Source organism: Danio rerio, chromosome 21, assembly GCF_052040795.2.
Source record: "Danio rerio strain M-AB ecotype USA chromosome 21, GRCz13ab, whole genome shotgun sequence".
Taxonomy (NCBI): Eukaryota; Metazoa; Chordata; class Actinopteri; order Cypriniformes; family Danionidae; genus Danio; species Danio rerio.
The window spans coordinates 7,610,375-7,629,405 of NC_141041.1; the positions used below are offsets into that span (position 1 = coordinate 7,610,375).

The 19,031-nt window shown below is 37.9% G+C and overlaps 1 protein-coding gene across 3 annotated transcripts in view; it reads left to right on the forward strand.

The window, feature by feature from the left end:
• Positions 1–7,567: 7,567 nt before the first annotated feature.
• col5a1 (procollagen, type V, alpha 1) overlaps positions 7,568–19,031 on the forward strand; it is a 219,573-nt gene continuing 208,109 nt past the window's right edge. For all 3 annotated transcript variants that reach the window (XR_015519911.1, XM_087300581.1, XM_087300582.1), the window contains exon 1: positions 7,568–7,962. Coding sequence is in view for 2 of the 3 variants with exons in the window: in XM_087300581.1 (XP_087156707.1) it covers positions 7,860–7,962 (103 nt within the window). In the remaining variant the exon portion in view is untranslated. The remainder of the gene's footprint in view (positions 7,963–19,031) is intronic.

The window sequence follows — 19,031 nt, forward strand, 5'->3', positions numbered from 1 at the left end:
TGTTTGTCTGTAGACTGGTCCAAAAGTGTGTGTGTACCTGCGTGTTTGTGTTTTCACAGGTTGGTCAAGGTGTGTCTGTGTTTCTAGGCTGGTCCAGATGTGTGTGCATGCAGCGTGTGTTTGTAGGTTGGTCCAGGACTGTGTGCGCGTGTTTGTGAGTGTTATACAGGCTGGTCCAGGTGAGTGTGTGTTTGCAGGTTCGTCGAGGTGTGTGGGTATGTTTGTAGGCTGGTTCAAAAGTGTGTGTGTACCTGTGTGTGTTTGCAGGTTGGTCCAGGACTGTGTGCGCATGTATGTGTGCATTTTACAGGCTGGTCCAGGTGTGTGTGTGTGTGTTCATGTGTTTGCAGGTTGGTCGAGGTATGTGTGTCTGTGTGTTTGCAGGTTGGTGGAGGTGTGTGTGTGTTTTTGCAGGTTGGTTAAGGTGTGTGTGTGTGTGTTTGTAGGCTGGTCCAAAAGTGTGTGTTTGCAGGTTGGTCCAGGTGTGTCTGTGTTTTTAGGCTGGCCCAGGAGTGTGTTTGCGTGTGTTTGCAGGCTGGTCCAGGACTGTGTGTGCATGTATGTGTGCATTTTACAGGCTGGTCCAAAAGTGTGTGTACCTGTATGTGTGTCTTTGCAGTTTGGTCCAGGTGTGTCTGTGCTTGTAGACTGGTCCAGGTGTGTATGTGTGTGTGTGTGTGTGTGTGTGTGTGTGTGTGTGTGTGTGTGTGTGTGTGTGTTTGTTTGTTTGTTTGTTTGTTTGCAGGTTGGTCCAGGACTGTGTGCGCATGTATGTGTGCCTTTTACAGGCTGGTCCAGGTGTGTGTGTGTGTTTGTAGACTGGTCCAGGTGTGTGTATTTTTAAAGGTAGGTTGAGGTGTGTGTGTGTGTGTGTGTGTGTGTTTGTAGGCTGGTCCAAAAGTCTGTGTGTGTGTGTGTTTACAGGTTGGTCCAGGTGTGTTTGTGTATGTAGGCTGGCCCAGATGTGTGTGCGTGTATGATGTGTGCGTGTGTATGTGTTTTACAGGCTGGTCCATTTTTGTTTGGTTTGCAGGTTGGTCGAGATGTGTGTGTGTTTGTAGGCTGGTCTAAAAGTGTGTGTGTACCTGTGTGTTTGTGTTTTTACAGGTTGGTCGAGGTGTGTCTATGTTTCTAGGCTGGTCTAGATTTGTGTGCGTGTGTTTGTAGGTTGGTCCAGGACTGTGTGCGCGTCACGAGTGTATGTGAGCGTTATACAGGCTGGTCCAGGTGAGTGTGTGTTTGCAGGGTTCGTCGAGGTGTGTGGGTTTGTAGGCTGGTTGAAAGGTGTGTGTATTTGTGTGTGTTTGCAGGTTTGTCCAGGTGTGTCTGTGTTTGTAGGCTGGTCCTAGAGTGTGTGTGTGTGTCTGCATTTGTAGACTGGCCAGTGTGTGTATACATGTGTGTTGTACAGGTGTGTGTGCACGTGTGTGTATCTGTGTGTATGTTTTACAGGCTGGTCCAGGTGTGTGTGTATTTGTGTGCGTGTTTGCTGGTTGCTCCAGGTGTGTCTGTGTTTGCAGGTTGGTCCAGAAGAGTGGGTGTGGGTGCGTGCGTGTGTGTGTGTAGGTAGGTAGGTTGGTCCAGGTGTGTACGCGGCTCTGCGCGCATTTGTAGGCTTGTTCAGATGTGTTTGTATGTGTGTTTGTTGGCTGATCCAGAAGTGTGTGTGTGTGTTTTTAGGCTGGTCCAGGATTTTTTTTTGTGTGGGTGCATTCATAGAATGGTTCAGGAGCGTGTGTGTGTGTGTGTGTGTGTGTTTGTGTGTTTGTGTGTGTGTGTGTGTGTGTGTGCGTGTGTGCGTGCGTGCGTGCGTGCGTGCGTGCGTGCGTGCGTGCGTGCGTGCGTGCGTGCGTGCGTGTGTGTGTGTGTGTGTGTGTGTGTGTGTGCGTGCGCACGCAGATTTTTTTAGGCTGGTCTCAAAGTGTGTGTATGTGTTTGTAGGCTGGTCCTAAAGCGTGTGTGTGTTTGTAGGCTGGTTTTTGTGTATGTGTGTTTGTAGGCTGGTCCAGAAGTTTGTGTGTTCTTAGGCTGGTCCAGAACGTTTTTGTGTGCGTGTGTTCACAGAATGGTCCAGGAGTTTGTCTGTACGTACGTGTGTGTGTCTGCAGACTGGTCCAGGAGCATATGCCCCCCGCTGGCTCACACACACCCAGCACCACAGCGGCTGCATTCTTCACATTCCCTCAGAGGAGTCCCGTAACCCGAGGATGAGGTGGAGAGAAGAGACATCACTGCGCTCAGACCTGCTGTTCTGTCAAGACGTCATTCTGTACTCAAACCTGCACTGAACGCACACACACACACATCACCTCACAGCACCTCTGACACACTAAAGTCAATGTGAAATCAGTCAACTCTTTCCCAATGCTCAGAAAAACTTGCTATTCATCAAACACCCGTACACTTCCACACACTGTTTAGTATCCTCTCTCTCTCTCTCTCTCTCTCTTTTCTGGTATGTAACACCAATTTTCAGGATCCAATCATTCATAGGACAAGATTAATTCCCATATACTGATAAACCTATTTGTCTATAACTTACTTCGAATATCAAACATTCATTCACTCATTCATTAATTTTTCTTGGGCTTAGTCCCTATATTCATCAGGGGTCACCACAGCAGAATGAACCACCAACTTATCCTGGATGTTTTTCACAGCAGATGCCCTTCCAGCTGCCACCCAGTACTGGGAAACACCCATACACGCTCACAAGCACAAACATATACCACGGCCAATTTAGTTTATTCAATTCACCTATAGCGCATGTGTTTGGACTGGAACAGGAGCACCTGGAGGAAACCTACAACACAGGGAGAACATGCAAACTCCACACAGAAATGCCAACTGACTTAGCCGGGATTCAAACCAGTGACCTTTTTACTGAGTTGACAGTGCTAACTTCCTGTATCAAATTTTGTTGATTAATTTCTAACTTCTTTCCTAAATTAATTCGGATGAAAGCATCTGCTCAAGGCAGAAATGTCCATTTTAAATATTGTTTCCACTCAGCATCAAGTCACGTGTCTGTGAAATAAGCCTGCTGTTTTTTTACTGACTTTATTATGGCTTTATCTTTTCAGTTGGACTATTGGAGTATTAATTAATAGTTTTAATTAGTTTTTAATGTTTTTATTTTCTGTTTTTAATTTAACTTCATTCATTTATTCATTTTCTTATCGGCTTAGTCCCTTTATTAATCTTGGTTCGCCACAGTGGAATGAACCACCAACTTATCTAAGTTTTACACAGCAGATACCCTTCCAGCTGCAACCCATCACTGGGAAACATCCATACACTCTCATTCACACACAAACACTACGGCCAATTTAGCTAATTCAATTCATATATACCACATGTCTTTGGACTTCTGGGGGAAACCGGAGCACCCGGAGGAAGCCCTCATGAACACGGGAAGAACATGCACTCCACACAGAAATGCCAACTGACACAGCCGAGGCTCAAACCAGCGACCATCTTGATGTAAGGTGAGCCACTGCACCACTGCATCGCCTAATTTAACTTCATTTTTCATTTTATTAATACGATTATATGTGTTTTTTTATATTTATGAATATAGTCTTATTTTACTTTTCACTTTGGTTATAATTTAACCCAAATGAAAAACTACTTACTAAAAAAAAACAACAAATGATCAACGATGTGCAGTACAGTATTATTAAATTTTTTATATTTTAACTAGCAAAATACTTAAATTATAGCTAAAATGGTTCAAATGTATTTTATATACACTTATGTAAAACAAAATTCATTCATTTTCATCTGGCTTTTGTCTTTTTATTCATCTGGGGTCGCCACAGCGGAATGAACCGCCAACTTATCCAGCATATGTTTTACACAGCGGATGCTTTTCCAACTGCAACCCAGTACTGTGACATACCCATACACACTCATTTACACAGATACACTACATTCATTTAATTCAACTATAGCGCATGTGTTTGGACTTGTGGGGGAAACCGGAACAACCAGAGGAAACCCAGGCCAAAATGGGGAGAACATGCAAACTCCACACAGAAATGCCAACTGGCCCAGCTGGGACTCAAACCAGCAACCCTCTTGCTGTGAGGCAGCAGTGCTAACAACATGTGATGCGTAATCAGTACTGCCAGATGTAGCTGACTGATTCCAACCCAAAAACTATTCAAAAACTGTTGAAGTTTTATTTATTTTTTTAAAATTATTTTTAAATATAAAAAAGATTTTTTTATTAATTACAGGGGGTGTTTGGTTGGTTGGTTGGTAGAGATGGCATCTCTTTGGGAGATCTTAACCGGTTTATAAGTGAAGACAATTGCAAAACCCGCCTATGTGATTTTTTTTACCCGCACTATCAAACTCAAATTCGAAACCGCTCAATCTGGCAACACTGTTTTAGTCTGCCTTAATCTGGCAAGTTTTTTAGTCATGTCAATTTACATCAGTCAAGGTGACTAAATAGATTAAGTTCATATAATATTTTATATAACTTAAAACATTTAGTTGAAACCTGATGAACTTATCAAAATAATTTAAAGCAACATAAAAATATTATCATTAAATTTTTTTACAGTGTAGGTTACCTAAAATAAATGATTATGCATGTATTTAAATACTTCATTGATTGATTGGTTGATTGATTATTTGTATATGCGGTAACTTTCATTATTGTTTTACATGTAACCGGAACAGGACTACCTTCCCCTTTATACATTGGGATCAGTGTCAGGAGGTCATCAACCTCATGGCCTTGTGTGCTCCAGCTGTCGCAGACGTCAGGAGGTCCCCAATCCTTTCAGCCCTAAAATAGTCAGCAAACTTTAATTTTAGGAACAACTTGGAATAACTCTTGGCTCCCATTCACAGCACTGTTCCTGTGCTAGGACGCTTCACATGCAAGGTAAAAACAAAGCAGGTTTATTTATATATTTTATCATTTAAAGTGATTTAAATTGGTCCATCGCATAAAATATCTGATTCTGATAAGGTGTGCAATCACTAATTAGCATTTGGCAAGCTGCTGTGGCAACCCCTGATGAATAAAGGGACTAAGCCAAAAGAGAATGAATTAATTTATTTATTAGGGCAGACAGACAAAGTCAGACAACACAGAAATGAAATAGTAATTTATAATAGATACTGACGTGTTTTTGAATCCTAAAGTGCTTTAATCTGTTGTGGTGAGTTTGAATCCTCCAAACACGCATGTGCACACACTTCTGGCCAGTTTACAATGGTAACACAACAACTATAGTAATATACAATAACCAGATTAGCCAATACTGTAGTATACTACAGCAATAGGGTATATTATACAACAATACACCACAGTTTACTGTAGTAAAAACTAAAGTACACTACTATATTTATTATAGTCTGTCAGGTCACTAGATTAATACAACAATATGCTGTTGCATTCATTATCTAAATGTTGTAATGTATTATTCATTCATTTTCTTTTTGGCTTAGTCCCTTTATGTTATAATTTGTACTATTTAATACACTTTACTATAGTTTAAAACTATATTTCTATAAATTACTATAGTATTTTGTGGGTAGACAAATAAAAAAATTGTTTTTTTTTTCTGCAAGTTATTGCATTAATTTGTAGCCTAGTTTAACTGGAGGAATGCCCTAAAAGTTTTCTGCTGCTTTACAAATAAAGCTTTCAGCTTTATGATGCTGCTTATGTGAAATGAAATACTATAGTAATTTCAAATAAATGCTGCAGTGTTTTTGAACTGTACTAAAGTAAAGTGCTTTAATTGGTTGTGGTGATTCTAGTTGCTATACACTGTAAAACCCAACAGCCAACTTTATCAATTGAAATGAGTGGAGTTAACTCAAAATTGACTGAAAGTTAAGTCCACTCATTTAAAAAGAGTTTTGAACTCAGTGTTGAAGGTAACGAGTTAATTAAATACCTCATTACTTCAACTTAAATGGAGTAAGTTCACAGTATTAATATAGATTAGTTTTTTTTAACTCACAGCTTGTTGCAATTGGTTTCCTTAAACGGTTTGAGTTGCCTTAACTCATTTGGGTTTTACAGTACTCAGTTGCTTTGAGTTGTCTTTATTTATTGGGTTTTACTGTGCTGAAACTGCTTCATTTACTCAAATGGATTAAGTTCACAGTACTCATCGGAATCAGTTTTATTGCAAAGTGTGCTTCACACACTCAAGGAATTGTTTTGGCTACAGAAGCTTCCAGTGTACATAAAGTGACAAGTGACAACACAAAATAAATATGAAAAAAAGACATATGATAAACATTAAACAGAGATGCAGTTAGTCCAAAAATCTGGATGTCGAGTAGTATGTGCTTTGTTTGAACCTAAATGGTTTGTTGCAATCAGTTTTCTCAAATGATTTGAGTTACCTTAACTTTTGGGTTTTACAGTGCAGTAACACAAGAACTATTATATTATCAAATTAACTAATACTGTGGTATAATACAATCACAGGGTATTTTATACAACAATACACCACAGTTTACTGTAGTAAATACTTAAGTACATTACTATATTTATTATAGTATATCAGTTCCCTGTAGTTAATACTACAGTATGCTGTTGCATTCATTAATTAAATGTTATAATGTATACTATTTAATACACTTTACTATAGTATGGTTCAACAACACTATAAATTACTATAGTATTTTTTAAATGTGCATATACATATAAAGAAGTGTTTTTTTCTGCAAGTTATTGCATTAAGTTGTAGCCTAGTTTAACTGGAGGAATGCCCTAAAGGTTTTCTGCTGTTTTACAAATAAAGCTTTTAACTTTAAGATGCTGCCCATGTAAGATAAAAACTATAGTAATTTATCATAAATACTTCAGTGTTTTTGAACTATGCTATAGTAAAGTTCTGTAATCTGTTGTGTTGATTATTGCTATGCTAACACACCAACTATAGTAATATAACCAAATTAGCCAATACTGTATACTACAGCTATATTATACAACAATATGCCACAGTTTACTGTAGTAAAAACAAAAATATGCCACAATATGTTACAGTTTATCAGTTCACTGTAGATAATGTATGCTTTAATAATAACCATGTATGCTGTTGCATTCATTGATAAAATATTATTTTATAATGCATACCGCTTAATACACTTTACATTAGTATGGTTTAAAAACACTTTAAGTTGTTCTGTATTTTTTAAATGTGAGTAGATAAATAAAGTGTTTTTTTCTGTAAGTTATTGCATTAAGTTGTAGCCTAGTTTAACTGGAGGATTGCCCTAAACCTTTGCTGCCGCTACACCCTTTAAATTAGATGAGTCGAAAAAAAGACTAAAAGTCTGTGATGGACTTAAAACGTTCAGACGAGAGAGAGAGAGAGAGAGAGAGAGAGAGAGAGAGAGAGAGAGAGAGAGAGAGAGAGAGAGAGAGAGAGCGAGCGTAAATTAGGTTCCAAACCGTAAACCTCCCGCCTACCCAAGGCTCAACCAATCCGAATCCGCGCATTCTCTGTGCTGCTCTCGGGTTGGCCGCTCGCCTTCTGACTGACAGCCCGTGTGAATGAAGTTTTTCCCACTTTGGCTCCTCGAAGTTTCAGTGACGGGGGCATCACTGCAGCGCACTGAAGGGAAAGAAAGAAGAACAGAAGGGAAAAGAAAGAAGAGAGGTGCCCCATCCATCCATCCATCCATCCATCTATCTATCCATCCACCGAATTTTCCCTGCAGGACTTTATGAACGTATGGCTGCATGAGAGGCTTTGAGCTCTCGCGCTTTCTCTCTCCGGGACTGTTGGGTTACTGGTGCGGTCCTGAAATCAAGCAGTTGTCATAATAATATATAAACCAAAACTCTTCGCGCGTCAGGACGGACGCAGGTGGTCATGGATACACCTATCAGATGGAAAGTAAAGCGGAGGTTTAAGGAGGTGCGGCTGTCGGTACTCCTAGTATTCCTGATGTTTGTCACCTCACGAGTCAGCGCAGGTAAGCGGCGAATCAGCTGTTCCCAAACTGTTAGTTTGTGCCGCGGGCCGAGAGCGCATTCCTCGGTCTGTCCGCTGTCCCGAGACTGGAACGACCGGAGGAGGGGATGAGGGGGCCTTAAAGTGTGATTTCACATCCGAACTTATGTTTTTGTGACTTTCGCTTTCTTAGGGAAGAGCGAATAACGGGAAGTTTTCCCGTGCAAAGCTGCAGCTGCGTGAAGAAATCGTGAGGTATCTCTATTGTGGCTTCCTGTAGCTTATCAGTTTATAAAGTTGGTGCAACGCGCAACTATTCTTATGCAAATTGCCAAATTAAGACGCAAGGACTCCTTGTGCTTGAAAAAGGTTCCTATGATGGTTCCTGAACATTAGAGGTGATGCTTTAATTCAGATGATTGAGGTCAGTGTGCAGTTTTCTATGACTCGAGAATAAAAAGTAGCCCATCTGCTAACTTTTAGAATGTATTTTGCATTCTTAAAAAAGAAAATGTTCCATTTAGAATCAGTGACACTCAGAGGAGTGTTCTGAGGGGATAGTTGAGGGTACATTCAAAAAAATATTGTTTGTTGTTTGTTTAAACTTCTTATTTAAAATGTGCTGATTAAACGAAACAATTAAGTTGTCCCCCTAAAAAACCCCATCAAGAATTATGTTCAATTCACTTACATTTTTAAGAACTATTAAGTTAACTTAATTACTTCATGTTGTTCCAACACAAATCGATTGTTTGGAACCCAACAGTGTATGATTGGATTTATATTGTTTGGATAATTTGTAATTGCTCAATTATTCACCAATGCACAATGTATACTCAAATGGAAAAGTATGAGTGGGTTCTGACATTGGGTATTCAGTGTAATAATATGAATGATCTTGTTAAATACCAATAAATAAAAATGAGAAAAAAAGCAACACAATAGAAGCTTCTTAAGTTTAATTTTATAACTCAGAAATGTACGAATGCTTCATCAGAGCCCAGAAACCAACATGCTTATCTGACGAAACTTCAGTTTCTTTGCTGAAGATGAGAAACTTCAAAGCACCGCAGAAGGAGCTTTATCATTTTGGCATGTGTGTCATCAGGACCTCTTTTTGTTTTTCGACCACCGCTGATGTGTGTGAGATTTGTAGACTTTGTGTTTCAGATGCTCTTTAAGGGATCTGGTAGAAAGTAGTTTTCCTCTAGCAGGCGCGCTGGCTGCAGAACGTAATTGGAAAAATATGCAAGATGAGAAACACACCAGGAGAGAGAGAGGGAGAGTGAGCGGGCGAGCGAGACAGAGAGAAGTTTATGTTTTTCCATAGGCTCATAAAAACGAATTCTTCTCTCTGGCTGTCCTTCTTAACAGTGCGTTAGTGTGCTGAAAATAACAGATCAATGTAAAGAAATGCATGAAATGTGTTGGCTCCTGCATGGTCTGTAATGAAGAACATCAGTGGGTCAGGGTGGAGTCGCCGCCGCCGCCACCGTGTGTCTTCTCTAGTAGATCAGAGATGCTGAAGCTTTGAATTATGTCGCTATTCACTTATCGAAAGAATTATCCAGCATAAATTTGTTAAAATTAGATGCATGTGAACTATTTGTTTGTTTAATCCACTTCTAGATAAAATCTGAGTTATGACTTTCTATAGCTGTATCAGTTGTTTAACATGTGGATTTACTGTCCTGTCATTATAAAACTCAGCATATCACACACACATTTGGTAGTGCAGGGTTTATTAGTTTGTGAATGTGTGGTTTGTACATCAATGACGGAGCCAAAGCAGACAGGATATGATCTCTGATTCTCATCCTCCTCGTTTCTCCAGCCTGTCCCAGGGAGTACCTCTGTCTCTCTCTTTTTCTCTCTCTCTCTCTTTCTCTCTCTCTCTCTCTCTCTCTCTCTCTCTTTCTCGGGCTGGAAGAGGGAGGGCAATAAAGAGAAGGAGGGATGGGGGGTTTGGAAATTCAGCTCTGCATGTGTGATTAGCTTCGTGTCTGGTCATGGTCGCTTTTGGCTGCTGCTCATTGATGGAATTATTGAGCTGTTTAATTATAACAAGGACATTTGGGTTCAGGAACCTTTTAAGAACATGCATAGAACAAAAGTGCTTTTAATCTGACTATATACAGGGTGCGGATTATACATAGACGATCAAGTTTTTTAATTATGTTTGGTTATATGCCTCAATGAAGCAAACTTATAGATTTAATTCAATCGCATCTACTTTATTAATTAAACTTGTCATTATTTTTCAGTGTTTTGATGGATATTGAGGGGTTCTCAATGACCATGAAAGACTGCACATATTTTTTATTCTTCTGTTTAACTTCCATGTGCAAGCAAGTGTATAAAAAACAAACTACACTCTCAGAAATAAAGGTAGATGAGCTGTCACTGGGGTGGTACTTTTTCAAAAGGTACAAATTTGTACCTAAAAGGAAACCTCAAGGGTATATATTAGTACGTAAAAAGTACAAAAGTGTTCCTTTTAAATTTTTTAGGTGCTAATATATACTTTTGGGGTACCAATGTGGGCCCTTAAAGTACAAATGTGTACATTTTGAAAAGGTACCACCTCAATGACTCTTTGTGTACCTTTATTTCTGAGAGTGTATGTGTAACCCTGCCGGTCCTACGCCACCCAACCCGCTCCGAGCTGGTATCGAACTGGCGACCTTCCGCATGGGAGTCGGTTGCTCTAACAAGGAGGCTAAAGACCATGGCCTCCAGTGTATGTCCCTAGAGCACCTTTAGAGGTCAGAGGAGTGAGGTTTACCTGCACAGCACACACTAGCTGGCCTCCGTTACACTCACCCCCCTAAACCTCACTCCCATCCGGGTCACGGCACCAATGTAACCCCGCCGGTCCTACGCCACCCAACCCGCTCCGAGCTGGTATCGAACCGGCGACCTTCCACATGGGAGTCGGTTGCTCTAACAAGGAGGCTAAAGATCATGGCCTCTTGCGTCTGTCGCTAGAGCACCTTTAGAGGTCAGAGGAGTGAGGTTTACCTGCACAGCTCACACTAGCTGGCCCCTGTTACACATGCATCTAGTTTTACGGACACCTGCAGTACAAATGCCTATTTTACAGTCTGTTTGTGCTTTAGATTTGCTGGTTTTTGGCACAGACATGCATTCACAATGGTACGGACCATGACAGGGGTGGTCAAATATATATTTAAGCCATATATTATTTTAATTATTAATATTATTTAAAATACAGATCTGAACAAACACTTTCTGAACTATTAAGGGGCTGCCCCTTGTTTTCATGTCCATCATGGGGGATCAAGCGGTAATTTGGGCGGGGGGTGGGGGGTCTGACCCCCCCCAAATCCCCTTGTCATTCACACTCTGATTATATACACTAAAAATGTACTAATTTCAAGAAGATCATGTGCTATGATTGACCATGACTGGCCTCACATCAACAAACCAATGCTACACCAATCAGATGAATTAAAGCCTACATAAATAGCCTGTTTTCCTCACCTCCACCATCTTCATTTGTGAAGAATCCCCTCATCCACTCCATTTCCCCCTTTTTTCCATTCTACATTAACCTGATCATGCACCCACTTCTATATTAACTAACCAGGAGGGAGGCCTAAGCTCAAGGATCTCCGAGCTCAGGGCTCTCTCCCGTACAGCATGCCAAACATACAATTAGTATCACGCATTAGCTAAGTGTGAACTCTTGAAAAGTCAGTTTGTTAAAGTGCATTGTTGATTTTTCAACATCAAAAGTTGACAGAGCAGAGATCATTGTTAAATGAAGTTATTCATAATCATAAAGGACATACAGGACATGTTAATTAACAGGTATTTTGTTAATTAACAGTGTATGTTCTACAAACTTATTTCTTTCGAGTTTTATTGGAGCCAGAAAGCAAGCACTGATATAAAGAAGTAATAACCAATTAAACATGTCTAACTATGGAAAACTTGGAGGAACTGGGAATGTTCGGCTCTGAAAATTGCTCTTTGTAAACAATGTAATCATGAACATCTGGGAAAATCTTGTAAATGCATTGGTCAAATGTCATGCAAACTGGTGTCTACAGCCGAAAGTGTAACTCAAAGTTCTTATAGGTAACTTAAAGTAAAATTAAAACCCATAAAACTACTTTAAATGCTAGAAACACTATTCACTGGAAAGAAAACAAATAGTAATATTGAACATACTTGATCTATTTTAGGCTAGCACTTTGGCTCAGTGGTTAGCACTGTCACCTCACAGCAAGAAGGTCGCTGGTTCGAGTTCTGGCTTGGTCAGTTGGCATTCCTGTGTGGAGTTTGCATGTTTCCTCCGGGTTCCTCTGGTTTCCCCCACAATCTAAAGACATGCACTATAGGTGAATTGAATAAACTAAATTGGATGTAGTTTATGTCTGTGAATGAGTGTGTATGGATGTTTTCCAGTACTGGGTTGCAGTTGGAAAGGCATCCGCTGTGTTTAACATGCGCTGGATAAGTTGGCAGTTTATTCCCTAATGAATAAAGGACTAAGCCAAAGGAAAATGCATGCATGCATGAATCAATGAATGAAATAAATGTATTAAAACTAAATCAACGTAAAACAAAACGAGGAAAATGACAAAAATGCTTAATTAAAAGGTTTTATAGAATTATATTGCAAACAGCAAGTATACAAACGACTCATTTAAAACATTAATAAAAGCTATACAATAGCTATAGGGATATTAGGTATATAATATTAGGTATATATTAGCTTGATACCAAGATAACGCTGTGCTTGAGAACTAAATGCTCAGCAGTGAAAGCTTGTCTACTTAATCATGTTTGCTTGCATGAGTCAATGCTAAGTTAATTGGAGTGATTCATTGACTTGACTGACTGTTTATATATTAAGAACATCTGTCACAGAGTAAAGTTATGCTAGAATGAGTCACACTAGAATTTACTTATCTTGTGTCCTCCACAGTTTAAAATGTTCTCTGCTTTTTTCCAAATACATCTGCGTCCTCTACGTAGTGTACTTCGTTTCTATGTCTTCAGTTTTTATTCTGTCTTTTCCAACTACAGCAGTGTCCCCTATGAAGTGTACTTAGCTTCTATGTCTTCAGTTTTTATTCTGTGCTCTTTTTAAAATCCAGCTGCATCCCCATATGTAGTGTACTCCGTTTCTATGTTTTCAGTTTTTATTCTGTCTTTTCCAACTACAGCAGTGTCCCCTATGAAGTGTACTTAGCTTCTATGTCTTCAGTTTTTATTCTGTGCTCTTTTCTAAATCCAGCTGCATCCCCTAAGTAGTGTACTTTGTTTCTATGTTTCCAGTTTTTATTTAGTGCTGTTTTCTAAATACAGCAGCGTCCCCTATGTAGTGTACTTAGTTTCTATGTTTCCAGTTTGCATTCTGTGCTCTTTTTCTAGATACATCTGTGTCCCCTTCTTAGTGTACTTAGTTTCTATGTTTCCAGTTTGTATCCTGTGCTCTTCCAAATACAGCAGTGTCCCCTATGTAGTGTACTTAGTTTCTATGTCTTCAGTTTTTATTCTGTGCTCTTTTCCAACTACAGCGGCGTCCCCTATGTAGTGTACTTATTTTATATGATTCCAGTTTTTATTTGGTGCTCTTTTCCAAATACAGCAGTGTCTCCTATGTAGTGAACTTAGATTCCATGTTTTCAGTTTTTATTCTGAGTCTTTTCCAAATACAGCGCCGTCCCCTATGTAGTGTACTTATTTTCTATGTTTTCAGGTTTTATTCAGTGCTATTTTCCAAATACAGATGTGTCCCCTATGTAGTGAAATTAGTTTTGATGTTTTCAGTTTTCAATCTGTGAATCTTTTTCAAATACAGCGGCATCCCCTATGTAGTGTACTTAGTTTCTATGTTTTTTGTTTTAATTCTGTGCTCTTTTTCTACTACGGCTGCGTCCCTTATCTAGTAAACATAGTTTCTATGTTTCCAGTTTTTATTCTGTGAGTCTTTTCCAAATACAGCTACTTCCCCTATGTAGTGTACTTAGTTTCTGTGTTTTTAAATTTTTATTCTGAGCTCTTTTTCTAAATACAGCTACGTCCCCTATGTAGTGTACTTAGTTTCTGTGTTTTTAAATTTTTATTCTGAGCTCTTTTTCTAAATACAGCTACGTCCCCTATGTAGTGTACTTAGTTTCTGTGTTTTTAAATTTTTATTCTGAGCTCTTTTTCTAAATACACCTACGTCCCTTATGTAGTGTATTTATTTTCTATGTTTTCAGGTTTTATTTGGTGCTCTTTTCCAAATACAGATGTGTCCCCTATGTAGTGAACTTAGTTTTGATGTTTTCAGTTTTTATTCTATGCTCTTTTTCAAATACGGTTGCGTCCCCTAAGTAGTGTACTTAGTTTCTATGTTTTTAGTTTTTATTCTGTGCTCTTTTTTAAATACGCTTGCGATCCCCATGTAGTGAACTTAGTTTTTATGTTATTAGATTTTATTCTGTGCTCTTTTTCAAATACGGCTGTGTCCCCTATGTAGTGTACTTAGTATCTATGTGTCCAGTTTTTATAATGCATAAAATATGGTTCATTGTATTTGAAAAAATGTGCTTTATGAATGGGATAAGTCACCCTAAAATTAAAATAACCTCATAATTTACTCTCCCTTGTGTTTTTCTTAACCCTTGATGAGTTTCTTCTTTTGAACACAAAATGAAGATATTTTGAAGAATGCTGAAATCAGGCACGCATGGATTTATGCTATAGGAAGTCAAGTATTTTCAAAGGATGCAGATTCACTATCTGGCACCCACTGACTTCCATAGTAGGAAAAAAAAATACTATGTAAGTCACAGGGTGCCAGCTAGTGTACTTGCATTCTTCAAAATATCTTCTTTTTCAGAAGAAAGAAAAATAGGCCAAAAATCAAATAGGTTTTGATTAAGTGAGTAAATGATTTTTAGGTGAACTAACCCTTTAAGTCTGTCAGAAGTACTCACTGTTTCCATTGCACTAATCTAACCGTGATGTCATGCAGTGGGCGGGGCTAATCAAATAAGGTATGACATGCTGCCTCAGCAGAATTTATGATGGAACTAGCAGTGCATTGTGGGATTACAGCAATTACGTCAGAGCAGACAGAAGCTTGTAAAGGCAAAAAATGGCCGACGGGGATGTTTCCGCTCTTCCTGCGCAGGGCTGTTCTGCTTTATTACTCACACCCGTGTTGTTTTATGAGGGTTTTACTAACACTTTCTGTGTACTGACCTCGCTTATTCAGCCTGCTGGGCGTGCTTCACTTTTGAGAGTTAAACCGATGCTTTTTACCAAATGGCATGTTGTAACGCTTGTTTATTGCCCACGTGTGTTGTCTCTGGTTCTGGTTACTCTTGTTGTTGTCTTCTGGAGACCCCTAAAGCCTTCACAGGAGAAACTCTGAAGCCAAACTTTCACACCCTTGGAGCCTTTCGAAATTGTTTCGGGGGTAATGAGAACAAGCTGTCCGTTTCAGCTGTCCCGACTCTTCATTCAGCGTTTGATTCAGTGGGAAGAGGAATACAGTATTTACATCGAGCAGAAATCAGATTTGTGTTTCCTTTGGCTCGATGGGTCCCATTAACAGAACAAGCAGTTGTCTCCCTACTCCGGCTATTAAAAGTGTACCAGTCCAGTTCCAGCAGGATGAGGATGAAGGGTTTCCTTACTAATCGAACTCCTTCACTGTCCTGGATTATATTCAAGATTAAGAGTTGTGCGTTTTAAATCAACGCATTTTAAAAATGCTACCCGGCTTGTTTGCTTGCTATTTAATTCTGATTTCATTCATTTATTCATTATTATTCATTATCATTCATTATTATTATCTTACATGAAGTCTACTTGTACTTTGATCTATCTTTAATATCATGCATATATTCACTTTTCGGCTTAGTGCCCTTATTAATCCGGGGTCGCCAGAGCGAAATGAAACGCCAACTTATCCAGCATATGTTTTATGCAGTGGATGACCTTCCAGCTGCAACCCATCACTGGGAAACACCCATACACATTCTTTCATACTCATACACTTCCGCCAATTTAGCTTAGTCAATTTAAAGTGCATGTGTTCGGACTGTGGGGGAAACTGAAGCACCCGGAGGAAACCCACATGGGGAGCATGTGCAAATGCAGAAATGCCAACTGACCCATCCAGGGCTCGAATCAGCGTCCTTTTTGCTGTGAGGCGATTGTGCTACCCACTGCTTCACCATGACGCCTCAGTCTGATTTTCTATGTAGGAAATGTTGTTTATTTTCTACATATTGTCTTATTCTAAACAATAGGACAGATTAAGAGGCAACATCCTTAAAATATAGTGTGCACTAAAGTTCATAGTGTGCATATGTTCCTGTGTCTTACATAGCATACTCCATATAGGATTTGTGTATCTCAAATCTTAAATAATATGCTAAAAACGGCTTGTAGTCATAGTCATATCAGTAATAAATAGTAGTAATAATAATTGGATTTACTGTTATCCGCCGTGCTGTTGTTACAGGAAAAAGCAACACTGTGCTGTTGTCATTTCTTGTGACTACTTTTACATCATATAGAAATATATGTAATGTTTATAGTGAGAGGCGATGCAAATACAATGCAGGTAGAGCGATGCAAATGACCCGCAAATAACGCTGCGACTCAATAATTGGCCCAGGTTACCGGGGATTCTTATTGCCGATAAACAGGTGTCGATGTGTTGGCTGCACTGAGTTCCTTTTTTCCTGCGCGCCTTTGAGCCCTATGTGTGCACGTGCCTGGCAGAAAATGTGTCTGGATGTCACAAGCTGTTTACTTGTACAACTACAACTTTAAATACATACTTTTTAAAGAACATACTTGCAAAGGAAATGCCCATGCTTTTGGGTATTAAGCAAGGCTGACATGCAAAGTCTGTGAATTATGGATTGATATCAGTCAAATCGTGTTCAGCTGTGGTCAGTTATACCAAAAAGGCATACTTCAGACTTCTTGCAATCTCATCTGTATTCCTTTTAACATACTATTTCCATAAATACTTGAAGTGCACTATTACTTATATACTGATTGATAATATGAGATGCATTTTTTAAATATAAATTAAAATATATAGTATGCTATCTGGCAGTGGCAGATATTTTTTTGTATTCTATAGAAATGTCATTAATATTCATGCAAAATATTTCTTAAGTTATCTTAGCATTTTCCAGTTATATTTAGGATTGATTTCTGTTATTTGTTTAGAATAATAATTGTATAATAATAACAATTATTTATTATTTTTTGTCATAAATTCTAAAAGTAATATATATATATATATATATATATATATATATATATATATATATATATATATATATATATATATATATATATATATACACACAGTTGAAGTCAGAATTATTAGCCCTTATTAACTTTTTTTTTTCTTTTTTAAATATTTCCGAAATGATGTTTTAGTGCAAGGAAATTTTCACAGTATGTCTGATAATATTATTTCTTCTGGAGAAAGTCTTATTTGTTTTATTTCGGCTAGAATAAAAGCAGTTTTTAATGTTTTAAACACTATTTTAAGAACAAAATTATTAGCCCCTTTAAGCTATATTTTTTCTCGATAGTCTACAGAACAAACCATCGTTATACAATAACTAGCCTAATTACCCTAACCTGCCTAGTTAACCTAATTAACCTAGTTAAGCCTTTAAATGTCATTTTAAGCTGTTTAGAAGTGTCTTGAAAAATATCTAGTCAAATATTATTTACTGTCATCATGGCAAAGATAAAATGAATCAGTTAATAAAAATTAGTTATTAAAACTATTTTGTTTAGAAATGTTGAAAAAAATCTGCTCTCCGTTAAACAGAAATTGTGGGAAAAAAAACAAGCTGTCTAATAATTTAGGGGGGCTAATAATTCTGACTTCAACTGTGTGTGTATATATATATATATATATATATATATATATATATATATATATATATATATATATATATATATATATATATATATATATATATATATATATATATATATATATATATATATATATATGAAAATAAATAGATAAATATATTTAGTTTTTTTATAGGAAGTTTTTTTCCAGCTTGGTTTGTGTGGTTTGGGCTTTATAATTTGAGTTTCAGAGTCGCATTGTTTTATGATTGAAAGCATGTCAAGTCTCCCTTCAATCTAAAGCCACATTTGGGAGGGTGATAGTTGGTGAAACCTTCAAGGTCTCGGTTCACACACTATAAAGCCAGATATTGCTTTATTCAGACGTGAAGAACAAACCCTGACCCACATTTTTATGGAGTCAGTCTAGGGCCACATATACTTGCAAAATAAAAGAACGGTTTGTAAGCAAAAAATTAAGTATTGAGCAAAAAATAAAAAATAAATGCAAATCTTCAAATATCGCAAAGCAAAAATACATTTATGCTAACAAAAATAAAAAACTGCAAAGGGGAAATTGCATTTCGAGAAATAAAAAATTAAATTTGCAAACAAAAAAGAACTGCAAATAAAAATCAAGCAGTGCAAAAAAACTAAAACATTTAAAATTAAAAAAGAAAACTATATATATATTTGCAAAACATTTTTACAGCATCGCCTTTACAAAACCCGTCCAGTCAATTGCAATGCTCATTTTGATTAGCTTTTTAGTCAATCGTGAGTTTTCGATGCTGCTTTCTTTTTGCACACGTTTCTGCGCATTTCACTTTGTGGCCCTGATTTGACAAGGGGCGGAGTCAAGGGATCTTGGACATTTAAGGCAGGCATGGCTCTGCATCCATTTAAGCGCTGTCATCAGCTGGAGACACAGTATCACCGAGGTGGTCTTAGAGCCCAGTAGGTTCGAGCCTGTCGTAAACAACCAAGTCCCCTTGTATTGTTTAGTTTGTAAAGGCGATGCTACAAAAAATGTTTTGCAAATATATAGTTTTTTTAAATTGCAGATATTTTGGTTTTATTTGCACTGCTTGATTTTTATTTGCATTTATTTTCATTTTTTATTTCTCAAAACCTAATTTTCAAAAATAAAGAACTTGCAGTTCTTTATTATTGTTAGCAAAATAAATTTTTATTTGGAGATATTTGGAGATTTGCATTTATTAA